At 40.4% G+C, this 13,573-nt stretch overlaps 1 protein-coding gene across 2 annotated transcripts; it reads left to right on the top strand.

Moving 5' to 3' along the window:
- Positions 1-3,984: 3,984 nt before the first annotated feature.
- alphaCOP (coatomer subunit alpha) lies at positions 3,985-13,471 on the top strand. 2 transcript variants are annotated; one of them, XM_022832931.2, is made up of 7 exons: positions 3,985-4,525; positions 5,846-6,014; positions 6,224-6,403; positions 7,713-8,007; positions 8,277-8,543; positions 8,943-11,348; positions 11,772-13,471. In XM_022832931.2, the coding sequence occupies exons 1-7, from the start codon at positions 4,298-4,300 to the stop codon at positions 11,914-11,916; spliced, it is 3,690 nt and encodes a 1,229-aa protein (XP_022688666.1). In that variant the 5' UTR covers positions 3,985-4,297; the 3' UTR covers positions 11,917-13,471. The 2 variants fall into 2 exon arrangements, with proteins under 2 accessions (XP_022688666.1, XP_086824390.1); XM_086968264.1 differs by having other exon boundaries at positions 6,224-6,421.
- The last annotated feature ends 102 nt before the right edge of the window (positions 13,472-13,573 follow it).

The following is a 13,573-nucleotide window of genomic DNA, read 5'->3' as shown; positions in this document are numbered from 1 at the left end:
ATTCAAGTAAATACTAGCACAGATTAAGAAGTGCCTACCTTTGCCGATTATGTGAACGGTACAGAAATAGCTGAGAAGAGGACAAAAAAGCAAAGCAAAGAGAACAATCGTCATAACAAAAGCGTTTAAGATACACACATATATATACATGAGAGTGGAAAAATATATGTATCATCTCAAATAAGTAACTTTTCATATATATATATATATATATATATATATATATATATGACTTTTGTGCGTAGGCACAAAACACGAGATTGAAATATATGTAAAGGCAAGTAAATGAAAGCGCGAGAGAAAGAGAACTGTTGGATACGTTTCATTTTGACCTTTTTTATAGTAAATAGTGGCTAATACTATTTTGATTTATTATTCAGAAAAAGTATTCTAATGTACGTAATTGTACGTCAGAATGCTTGCAAGCTTCGAACCTCCTGACCTCCTGTAGAAGGGCAGTACTCCAATGACATCATTAAGAATGCTGCTTTTGTCCGAAGAAATCCAGGGCGATTCGTAAAGCGACAACGTCAACGACTGAAAGAGCGAGCGTGCATGAGTGAATAATGTCTATACTCCTGCCGAAAAAAGCCCTTCCTAAAGTTTCCTGATTCCGATCGTCCTACTTCGAGCTTCTTTTTCCGCTTCCCCGTATTCCTCCTTCGACACTTCTACGCGAACGGAAACAGTAATGTTACCAAATCCATTTTCGTCCCTGACACAGCCCCTTACCAACCACTCAATCGCATTCAACAATAAGTAGGTTCATACGTAGCGTGTTTTTGCCATTGGTGCTGGAGGCTGTAGATTCTATACGAAATATTACTGTAGGAGGCTAGATAAAAAGAAAAAAAGCTAGCGAACGAAGCATGATGATGATCGAGAGGATGACAACGACAGCAGCAACAATAACAACAACAAAAACGGAACAAAATAAAAGAAAGGTGCCGCAGTCATATGTGAAGTGGTTACATATAAACTTAATGCAGCTGTTTGTTTGATTCATAGAAACGTAGACAAAGATGACGACGGGTGACAAATGTTAATGGGAACGAAGACGATATACAATGGACAGGAATGATGATCCCAAGCATATTTAATGACTTTGTAGATCAACTGAGTGGCAGTGGAAGCAAATTATTGGTATGAGCGCAAGGGCGAATGAAAGAAAGTATATAGGAAGAACATAGAGTGAAGGCTGGCCCATGGTTGGACGTTGTGGGAAGAACGTCCTCTGTTGTAACTACTTCCGATGGATCAATGGCGAGTTAGTTTCATTGAATGGATCGCACGCCACGTTGCGGAGAATGAAGAACTTCCGCACTGTTATGCCCTTGACGCCTCGCCGAACGATTTTTTCAGAACGGAGATTGGAACGGCATGAATGAAGAGAGTTAATAAAGATAAGCACAACACTTGACTCCTTAATGTTGGTGTTTTCCTTAAAAATACTATGTACGCTCTGATTGTATATTCATCTGATCTATATTTATTTATTTAAACGAATAACCATATAGTAGTTTTCAGAAACGGCTTAAAAAAATACGCTAGAAACCAGACACAGTTTTCTTAATGTTAACGCGTCATTGCAGAATTGTGGACATATTTTAAGATCAGGTTGCCATATACAAAATGCCGCAATACGTTTTAGAAAGGATTTAGAAAGAAAATTTATTATCAACAGTTATTTAACACTGTACAATATCTCTTGAGATTTTCGTCAGAAAACTTACCGCATGCATTATTACTTCTTAAAATTAGCTATTCGATCAAAGGTCTATTCACTTGAAAATTTCACAACATTAAAATTACGTTCAAAAAAAGAAATGACGGGACAAAGTGGCTAGTGTTATTTGCCCTCGGTGGCAACAAAAAAAAAAACCACTTCTGCTTACTCAGTAGAAAGTTATAAACACTGCCAGTCGACTAACTGCATGCTCCACTCAAACTCATACGTGTTTCGTAGGATTCATTCGCTGCCAGTGCTATAGTTTCTGCGATGCTGTAGTAGTCTTCTTACCTTAGCTATACGTGGAAGATTCGAGACTGAACCTAGGCACAATTTGCGCGCCAAGAGCCAATCTTCTTGAGCTATGCTAAGCTGCAGTACAAGAAAATTTCTTAAACCATTTATGAAATTCCACATTCTACTGCGTTTTCTAATCTAACCTAACACAAATTGATCCCTACCGGAACGATTCGTTGCAGTGTAGTCCTGTGCCGTTTCTGCTACTGTTATATTTTTCCCAATTGGAGCTCCCCAAATCGTCTGTCTCATTTAAATGATCGCGCTGTTCGACTCCCTGACCAGGTTGTTATGCTTATTCCATTATTTACCTGTTGAAGCAATTCGACTGGATTGTTTCAGTATGCTTACTCCGATGATTCAATCAACAACTGTGATTCTGCTTCTGCTAGTTTTCTATAATGACTGTACTATTTCGTTACCCTGTAGCTGCTGTTGCATTGCTTTGATTACCTTGCATTCTCATCGCCGGTAATCAATCATTCTGCCACCGTTAATCTATCACCCTAACACTTTAATGTATCCCAAAATGAAACCAGCCCTTTCACGAACATTCAGGCCGAATACGCAGCTATCAGCACAAAACTAGAAACCATCGTCCTTTTTGATTTGTTCAAAATACCGAGTTACTAGAAAGGAACGCTTGGTTACGTAGTTGTCTTCCCTCCAGGATAAACAAAGCTATTCTTAAATACTGTTCAAATATGGTATCATTGTAAGGTCAACATATTAGAGCGGTGTGCTGACTAAAAGCGTTTTTCATTTAGTAACGCAACGTAACGGAAGGTTAATGTTTTTTAAAACTGCGTCAAAATTTCTTTAAAAATTAAGCATACAACAAATAGATTTTATTTTACGGATTAACCTTAACTAATTTCACCCGTGGGTTAAAGTGGCCTCAAAGATTTTCTATAATGGCTAGGTTTGGACGGTCACGCACGCCCTGTATACGATATATCCCGCAAACAAAGATTTTGTTGAAACAGGGGAAGTTCTCAAAAAAGTTTAATTCAAATGGGGTACCTTTTAATGGATTTTCGATTAGATAATGCGAGCAGACTTTAAAAGATTGGTTCAAAAGAAGTCATATCACTGTTCTGAGCACGTCTCCAGGAAAACCTAACTTACAGGTTATATAAAGTCTTTGAGAGTACCTGAGCCTAGATAAGATATATTGAGGTAAACCTCAAAAGAATATAGGCAAGAACGAAATTTACTCGATGCCTGATTCGTCTCCAAGTCGTAGTATTTCTAAATGAAGTAATTAAGGCTGAATGAAGTAATGAAACATGTTCTAAAATTAAAAAAAAATTAAAGAAATTATTACATTTGCGCTACTTTACGCTAAGAAATAAGAAGTGTCTCCAATTTTATACTATACTCTAACTGCAATTATTTAACGATTTAAATCTTACGTAAGTGTTTTTATAAGTATTTTATGGAGAAATAATGATCTTCGAAAGCTCGCTACTATCTCATTATTCGATATTTTACTAAAGACCTAAAAATTTGCCTATAACATGGCGTTAAACGCTATGAAAAATCTTTTTTCATCAAACCAACGCTTTGCTTCTATCGTACAGGGATAGAACAATTAAATAAGTTTCGAATTGGTATCGATTTTTTTCGCACAAAATCTAAACAGTTACCACAAAAACCATCCAAAAATGCCACCTGTTAGTTTATGACATTATCTATGTTTTCGTACAGGACAAAGATGTCGGCAATTTTTTGAGAAACGTCGCTGTCATAGCAGCTGTTTGTTCACTTTAGCGGCTGTCCACTTAATGCTGGGCTTTTAGTTTAATGCGTTTCGGTGTGCGGCAAATGGCGGGCAGGCCTGCTTGTCATTCCGTCAGGCCCGGTTCCGGCTATCGAAAAAAGATGCGTTCATTCAAACAGCTGTTGTTGTCTGCTGTTTTATTTACATTTGCGAGTGGCTGGTGCCACGACAGCGGCAGAGGGGTGGCGGACAGTGTTGTGGTGTTGGATGATCTGTTCTATGCAGCTCACAGCTTGGAGTGAAAAAGGTTCAACTCGATCCGTAGCCCCGCATTTTATTATTTCGAGTGGCGCCAGTCTGCTATTTGGTTTTTCATTTTGTGTATAAAATCTATGCGCAGTAATAAGAACTGTCAATCGTTTTAGTTGCCCGGCCAAAACAAGTGCCAGCCGGGACTGTGCCGCCTGTGTTCCCGCATCCGCAGTTCTCAAGAACAACAGAGTCGCTGCCACTGCCAACGCCGTCATACCAACAGCAGGGCAGCGATCATGTTAACTAAATTCGAGACTAAAAGTGCTCGGGTGAAGGGTCTGAGCTTCCACCCGCGCCGACCATGGATTCTTGCCTCACTTCACAATGGCGTCATCCAGCTGTGGGACTACCGGATGTGCACGTTACTTGATAAATTCGACGAACACGAAGGCCCTGTGCGAGGTATCTGTTTCCATAATCAGCAACCATTATTCGTGTCGGGTGGTGACGATTATCAAATTAAGGTGAGCAATTTCTTCGAGTGTAATAGATTTTTCAGTGGTCAGAATTTAGCAATAGGCAGTGTCGAAACAAAACCATCCTATATATTGATCCCTTCCCACATCTCACGTTTCATAGAAGGCTGCCGCCGGCTGATGTGCCTGGGAACTTACAATAGAGCGTCAATACCGCACACTACCAGTTCTTACTATACGACGAGATAATCCTTTCATAGATTAGCACGAAGACTTTATGAAGGTTGTCTAATAATAGCAAGATATGTTAATTCGAATTTAGTTTGCTATGCGTGTAATGTTCATGTCGTGGTTAGAAACGGATTTTTTTCATTATCTACCGATCGGAAATGGGACATCGCTGTTCCACCTCTGACGTGTCCACTGTTAAGCTGACAGTATCTATACGAATGGGCAAGGCGCAGAAAATATGTTCCAGTGCAAAATTCAGGGAAAGAACTCTGTCGCTGTTGAAATATAGTGATCAATGACAGTTTAATATGTTGCAATTAGTTTCTCCCAGTTACAATAACGGATTCTTCATGCTTTAATGAAAAAAAAAATCGATCTATTAGCTGATCTTTTCATTGTATACGGATCAAGATTTACGGATAGTGTAACCGGCTAGTTTTCAAACTCGGCTTACCCAGACTATTGATAGAAGATTGGTACCCATCAGGCCCGGTATTCATTATCCGTTGGGTCTGATTTCTTTATTGTTATATTGTTACATAACAGTTAACTTGGAAAAACAATGGTAAAGGTCGTTCCATTATTTTAATAAGGTTTTCTCTTGAACAGAATGACCGATAGGCTAAAGTTAATGATAAATGTTTTTTGCGTGATCATCTATCTTTAAATCGCTGTAACTTATTTTGGTATATTTACTTCAGTGAATTGCGCATGATTTCTCTCACGGGAATTCAATAAAAAAAAAGTATTCCTCTTAGCTAACGATAATAACTAGAGCCCATTTCATTGGTTACGAAATAATCTTATCTTATAATCAAAAGCTTGTCTTACATAGCAGTTATTTCAAAAAAAATCTTGCGTGATTTCTTTTGATACCAACATCATACTGAATAGCTTTCAGTCTTTTTTATCCAGTGAGTCTATCTTTAGGGCTTTGATTCAGCTATATTCGACATACCTGTTTACAAACGCAAAAAGACTGATTCAACATTTACTTTCTGCATATTGTATCGTTTTTTAGATAATGATGACGTTTGTAATGCATATTGATCTATCGTTTCTCAAGTTCATAATTTGATTATCACATGTTAATCTTTCCGTTTTTTATCATTATGTATGTACTTTGCTCAATGACAGGTATGGAATTACAAGCAAAGGAAATGTATTTTCACGTTACTCGGTCACCTCGATTACATTCGGACAACGACATTCCATCACGAATACCCCTGGATATTATCGTCGTCTGATGATCAGACAATTCGTATTTGGAACTGGCAGAGTCGCACATGCATTTGTGTTCTCACAGGTAGGCATTTGTTTTAGCTTATCCTCCTATTAAGGTATATTATATACAGTCAATGTAAATTTACATACATCACACAAATTTAATCAAGTCCCGATTCGTAGTGTATAAGGAGAACTAATTCCAAATATTAGTTTTTGCCTTCAACATATCTAGATATACGCATCGAAAAAGTAGCTGTCATTATTTTGGTTGTAATGCGTCGGTTCCAGGCCACACGCATTATGTCATGAGTGCCCACTTTCACCCCTCCGAGGATTTAATGGTGTCAGCGTCACTGGATCAAACCATCCGAGTCTGGGATTTGCAAGGTCTTCGTAAAAAGAACGTCGCTCCCGGACCCGGAGGCCTGGAAGAACATCTCAGAACGCCTGGCCACACCGACCTGTTCGGTACGTCCGACCTACTAAGTAAGGGATAAAATAAGTATATTTTTCCGATCTGTCTCCCCGTATACAGATCTTCTGCTTGTTCATCGGGAATGTCTGAGGTTTAACATCGTAACTAAATGCATTCTGAGATGAAAATCGAATCGGCGTAAAATACGACAATACGGCCTAACAAAACTAACATCAGGTGAGAGCAGAATATTTAGTCCGTTGAGTATCAGCGAATGTATCTGTATTTTGGGTTTCTGTTAATTTCTATGGGAGTACTATGTTGGCACATTTTAGCTTCCGCATGTGACTACATCGTCTGTCAACTTAAATTGTAATAGATAAGTATACAAAAAAACTATATCACAATTCCATTTCTTCGTTGTGTTTTTTCTATATCGTAACTAAACCGAGAAGTATATTTTTATAAGAATTCGAGAGGTATAATATACGTCTTATATGGATTATCCTTGAAGCAATTGCTGTGAACATAATTTAGTTATACATATTCTTTTCGCTTGTTTAATGGACAATTGCAGCTACTACTTGAGGTTATGAGTCCCGTTTTGAAAATTGCATGAAAGCGTTGAGAACAGACAAGTTTCAAAACTGCTTTTTGTCATGACCGCTTTAGGAAAAACCTGACATCGTGAATCATAGGAAAACGAATGCAGATAATTGTGGTACTGTACAAATGCATACTCATATGAAAGCCACGCTTACCAAATACGTCAAAATATTGGTGGGCCTTGATGCGGGTTATTCTGGTAAAGGTTGGGACAAGCTTGAGACACGCTTTTAGCAAACGACGTACATTATAGTCTGTATGCGTATGTGTGTGTGTGTAAGCGGACATTTAAATATAATATAACTTTTGACACAAAGGGAAAATAATTTTCGGATGAATGTACTTTTTTTTAGCAATAAAGATGTAGTTATAAATATATAAAAATATACTGAAAGATATACAATGAGTACTTATGTGTAGACAGGTATTGATCAGTTTTCGTTACTATCTAACTAGAACTTCGGAACCGGATAACATTGAATGTTTCTTGGTATCAGCGGCAATTTAAACTTTGGAAAATTTAATGCTAACACCAAAAAGCGAAGTTCTTATGTTATATTGAGTATGATTTTCTCCGTACATTATAGTATTACTGTTTTGACTGTTCCATATTAAACCCTCTTATTTTAAGGGCAAGTTTAAGGGCTTTGTGTGTTAAATGTCCGTTGCTGCGTTTTGTGAAAAATGACCCAATCCTGAGATTTTGTTGGACTATTCACTGAATTGGTTTATTTGGTGGTCTGCCATTACTTACAGGCACATCAGATGCCGTGGTTCGCCACTTCTTGGATGGCCACGAACGGGGTGTAAACTGGGCGGTGTTTCATCCTACAATTCCTTTAGTCGTGTCAGGTGCGGACGATCGCCAAATTAAATTGTGGCGTCTAAATGACGCAAAGGCCTGGGAAATGGATACTTGTCGGGGCCACTATTCTAATGTGTCTTGCGTGATTTTCCACCCCAGACAAGAGCTTATTCTGAGCAACTCGGAGGACAAAAGCATTCGCGTATGGGATATGGCGAAAAGAACCTGCCTGCACACCTTCCGTAGGTAAGTTAGTACGAATAAAAATATATTGAATATACGCAGAGGATAAGCGTGTATATTTCTATACTGAAACGTTATTACGCATTCTCCGTTTCATTTCACGTTTCGAACGAATAATTAACTTTATTTACAGCATGCTTTTTTTAAATGCTATTCTATTTAATTTGTGTAGCACATATATCGCGTACAGCGTTATGTATCTTTGTAGACCATGTATAAATGCTGTAGGTTAAGCTTTTATTTAAATAGTTAGTAAAGTGTATTTTCTACAGGGAGCATGATCGCTTTTGGATTTTGACGGCTCATCCGACACTGAACTTGTTCGCAGCGGGCCATGATAACGGTATGGTTATATTTAAGTTAGACCGCGAAAGGCCAGCTCATACGCTGCACGGTAACACCCTGTATTATGTCAAGGAACAAAACTTCATGTTGGCAAACGTAGCACAAAAACATCTGCGAAAGCTGGACCTTACCACAATGAAAGACACAGCAATTCTTCAACTACGTAAGGGGGCGGCCCGCGCGCCCGTGTACAGGTTGGTCCTAGAAAAAACTTCATATTTTGTTCGCATCTGGTAGTCACAGTAATTAGTTCAGAACAATTCGCCAGAAATTTCCACAAGGAAGACAAAAACTACGCTTTTTAGCTTTACAACAACACGTAACGTAAGCGTGGTAGATGCTTAATATGATATGTGTTCCTACACGACGAAATAATTCAGCGAGCGATTTATGGTGTTCAATCAGCGAACATTTTCTGTACAGTTCGTTGCCAATTATTAGTACTCTTTTTGAAGAAGGGAATAGAAACGATTTGCTTTGTATAGTGTATCCAGTGTCATCTACAGCCATTAAAGACAATTTTACAAGTCTACATTGTTATTCATAATCAAAAGGTGCATATTTCGTCTGATTGTGCTGTTCTGTTTTTCTAGTATTTCATACAACCCAGCAGAAAATGCCGTTCTAATCAACGTCCGACACGTCATCAAAGAGCAGTCAACGTACGAGCTGACCCAAGTACCCAAAAATGATAGGGACACTTCAGAACCGAAACGCGCTAACGGGCTGACGGCTCTTTGGGTAGCCAGAAACAAGTTTGCTGCGCTAGACAAGAACAAATCGGTGTTTATTAGAAATATGAAAAACGAAGTTACCAAGAAACTGGAACATCACGCACCAGTAGACGAAATTTTTGCTGCTGGTGTTGGCCAGCTGCTTGTCCAAGACTTCGAAGGCATTTCGTTAGTCGATGTTCAACAGAATCGAGTGCTTGCTCATGTAAAGGCGCCTAAAGTGAAGATGGTCATCTGGAATCAGGAGATGACCCGAGTCGCACTTCTGCAGCGAAAGAACATTACGTTGTGTAACAGACGCCTTGAGATTCTCTGCCAGCTCAATGAGTCCACGAGGCTGAAGAGTGGAGCTTGGGACGAAGCGGCGGACGTGTTTGTCTATACAACGTCCAACCATATTAAGTATTCGCTCCTGAACGGTGACCACGGCATCATTCGCACCCTGGACCTGCCGATTTACATAACGAAGGTCCAAGGTAACAGTATCTTCTGTCTTGATCGAGAAGCTAAGGCTCGCGTGCTCACGGTCGACTCAACCGAATACCACTTTAAAGTCGCCTTGGTCAATCGCAAATACGACGAAGTCTTGCATATGGTGCGTAACGCTAAATTGATCAGCCAGTCGATCATCGCTTATCTGCAAAAGAAGGGCTATCCAGAGGTGGCATTGCACTTCGTCAAAGATGTGAAGATTCGCTTTGCGCTTTCACTTGAGTGCGGCAATCTGGACGTTGCCCTCGAAGCTGCTCGGTCCATGGATGACAAAACCTGCTGGGAGAAGTTAGGCGAGGCCGCCCTATTGCAGGGCAACCATCAAATCGTCGAAATGGCCTACCAGCGAACAAAGAATTTTGAGAAACTATCTTTCCTTTATCTGATTACTGGTAACCTTGATAAGTTAAAAAAGATGCTTAAGATTGCCGAGATCAACAAGAACACATCGGCACAGTTTACCAACGCGCTTTACCTTGGTGACGTCCAAGAACGCGTCAAGATTCTTAAAAGCGTTGGTCAACATTCATTGGCATATCTTTGTGCTGCGACGCACGGTCTCGAAGAAGAAGCGGCTCGGCTAAGTGAGGTGTTGGCGGAGACTGCCGAAGACCGACCGCTCCCAAAGACGCTTGATTCAGCTGTTTTGATGGTCCCTCCACCGCCGGTTGCTCGTTGCGACGAGAACTGGCCACAGTTAAGCGTCAACCGCGGCTTCTTTGACACGGTGAACATGCAGAACAAGAGAACGGCCGTGGCGGTAGCGAACGACATGGACGAGATCGAACCGAGTGGCTGGGGAGATGTTGGCCTTGGTGAGGAAGAAGGCGATATCAAACCAGATGATGCCGAGGGGATGGTTGATGGTGGAGGTGAAGGTGAAGGATGGGACGTCGATGAGGAAGATCTGGACATTCCTCCCGAGCTTCTGGAGGCAGGAGACAGTGAGGTTAACAATGATGGATTGTTTATTGCGCCTAGCCGTGGTCTAGCTACGACGCAACAATGGGTCGATCAGTCGCGCCTGGCTGTTGATCACATTCTGGCAGGCAGCTTTGATACGGCTATGAAGCTGCTTAATGAGCAGATTGGCATCGTCAACTTCAAACCATTCCATAGCCACTTCATTGCGACGTTTGCGCGCTCAAAATCGGCACTTGATGGTCCGCTTTCCATACCAACAACGTACTGCTACTTACAGCGGGCGTATGGTAAAAATTCATCATTGCCGGCTCTCGGCTGTAAATTAACCGACTTGATAGAGAGGTTGCAGCAGTGCTACCAGCTTACGACAGCTGGCAAGTTCCAAGAGGCTGTTGAGAAACTTCGCTCTCTCCTACTGCATATTCCGCTGATGATTGTTGAGACGAAACAGGAGGTGATTGACGCTCAACAACTCCTCGAGGTATGTCGCGAATACATCGTTGGCCTATCGATGGAGCTTGAGCGCAAGGTGATGCCCAAGGACACAATGGAAGAACAAAAGCGAATATGCGAAATGGCAGCATACTTTACACATTGCAAATTGCAAACCATTCACCAGATGTTGACGCTGCGTACGGCTGTTAATCTCTTCTTCAAGATGAAGAATTTTAAGACGACGGCGTCGTTTGGCCGACGCCTGCTCGAGCTGGGCCCGAAGCCGGAGGTGTCTCAGCAAATTCGGAAGATTTTGATGGCATGCGAGAAGACGCCCCAAGACAACAATCCTGTGCAATACGATGAACATAATCCGTTTGACCTTTGCGCAGCAAGTTACGTGCCTATATACAGGTAGGTCTGAATAAAACCTTTTATAAAGAAATTTATGCTTCAACTCAAAGACAGTACATATTTATTCCAAATACACAAGATATAAGGCAGGCATATCGATTCGCAATAAGAGGGTAACATTAAATTTGTAAAGAGAGAGAGAGATAGCGAGAGAGAGAGACAGCTGCCGCTCTTGAAAAGTTACGGTGCGTAGAATTGTTCCTGTTTAGCTCTCAAAAGTTCAAGATACTCAGTTTTTTTTTATTCAGATGTTGTCTAAAGTAGTTAAGCTTTATATCTCTTACGTATGTTTGAGTGTTGTATTTGAATCAGAGCTTGTTCTCTAGGTACCTTATCTAACAAAAAATAGTATCAAACCAATTTTCAGTATACATTTTATAAAAGTTGGCAATCACTTGTAAAATTGTACATTTTGCGTTTTAGGGGCAAACCCGAGGTTCATTGTCCGCTGTGCCAGGCATCATATATGCCACAATTTAAAGGCAAGGTATGTGTTGTCTGCGAGGTGGCGAAGATCGGTAAAGAAAGTACCGGTCTACGGTTGTCGTCTCAGCAGTTTACACGGTAGAGCTCTAAAGGAAGCGAGCGCACATATTAAGGTGCAACGGGGTTAGTCTAGTGCCTACCACGAGAGCCCTGAGCACGACGCACTTACCGTACGCAGTAGTTTTTTTCCGTGCAGCGAAGTGCATACCAACAATGACCGATGGTAGCATTCGTTAAATGGTCTCTGCAATGCATCTTAACGGACAATAGTTAACAAGAGAACGTGACAAAACGTGCTGATCCAATTAGCACCAGGAGGAGTAGCATACACGAACGACCGAAAACCAAACCAGCAAACGTTCGCGAAATGAAAAATGAGACACATGTCAACAAAAGCTCCCCTTCCTTTATTAACTGGTTGATTGATAATGATGGTGTATGAGTTTGCGTGTGTGAATGCGTACCATCCTGTGGCCGTTTCCTGTCCGCAGCGCCATTGCTTGCAATTTATATAGCATAACAAGAATAAGAACGCAAGGAACTCACGTTGGGGAACATGAGCTCAGAAAACGCCTATTATTTTCTTATTTCAATTAATTCTGATTCATTTATTATAAAGAAGCCAAGGGAGCGTGGGTGCATCTGAGCAATTCAATTGTTTCTAAGACAATATGCGAGAGAAACATGTGACCCTTTCTAATAGTGTATGAACTTCAGCTCTGGCCATCATCACAGTATAGTCAGTCAGCAGACACAAATCAATAACACTTAGCGTGACAAGCAAAGTTACCCGCCGTAAAGAAAACTAAACGTAGCAAGCAACTTTTAAACGGGCCTATGGCTGTATCTGTCAGTGAGTGTAAACGGACAACAAATTTATGGTGGCGCGGGCGCAATAGATGATTTCAAATGTGAGGACAAAACCAAATACAAAAATAACGACAGAATTAGTATGTTTTTTTTGTGCCGGATCGATATAGCAGGATAAAGCTGACAAAAATATATAGATAGACATATAAAAAGATAAAAAAAAATGCGATTTAATGAAAAAAGAAGGCAGAATAAGTGAGGTCGGGTGAACAGAATCCATTCACTTGGGAAAGTGAAAAAATGTTGAATGGGTAAGCAGAGGGTTTATCAGAAAGAAAATCTGCCTGATTGGCATATGCAGAAAATATTACAAAGGATATTTGTTGGGGGTTAGCGTTGCATGTAAGATTAGTATCTTATATAGATGTAATTAAATATATGTTAGGGTTAAAAAGACGAAGTCGATGACCTCGGGAAATTCCGTCTCCTGGAATAAGACAAGGCAGGCTCGTTGGCTGGCATGAAGAGGACTCATGGGAGGTGTTTTATGGACGCGTACAAAGTTGTCTTAAAAGTTCAGCAGAACAGTCGGGTCCAGAAAGAGAGAGAGAGAGCGGTAGAGTTTCGTAGTAATTGCAGAAAAATGGCTCTATCATATAGAGAGAATGGTCCTCTAAGATTAAGGACAATGGATAGTTAGAAAATCCGGCATAGACCTTCTCTGTTATGCCTGGCGTATATAAGGTAACCGATGACGATGTGGAATAACGACAACTGCTTTAAGAGCAGAAAACACATTCAATAAACGTTTTACCCTATTAATTACACATGGCGCTTCTTCAGTGATGTAGTCTAATGTTCATCCAAAGTAAGATATCCGTAAATGTCGTTAGTCAGGTGTAGACAATAGAGATTCAAACAAGTAAGCT

The sequence above is a fragment of the Varroa jacobsoni genome, unplaced genomic scaffold (genome assembly GCF_002532875.2).
Source record: "Varroa jacobsoni isolate VJ856 unplaced genomic scaffold, vjacob_1.0 scaffold_426, whole genome shotgun sequence".
NCBI lineage: Eukaryota > Metazoa > Arthropoda > Arachnida > Mesostigmata > Varroidae > Varroa > Varroa jacobsoni.
Note: the sequence above shows the minus strand (reverse complement) of the source record. Positions and strands in the feature narration are given on the sequence as shown.

Bases quoted from the DNA above. Each gene is read 5' to 3' on its own strand.
- alphaCOP (XM_086968264.1), top strand. From the start codon at position 4,298: ATGTTAACTAAATTCGAGACTAAAAGTGCTCGGGTGAAGGGTCTGAGC. The intron at 4,526-5,845 runs GTGAGCAATTTC...GCTCAATGACAG, and splicing joins GTGACGATTATCAAATTAAG to GTATGGAATTACAAGCAAAG. The intron at 8,544-8,942 runs GTTGGTCCTAGA...CTGTTTTTCTAG, and splicing joins GCCCGCGCGCCCGTGTACAG to TATTTCATACAACCCAGCAG.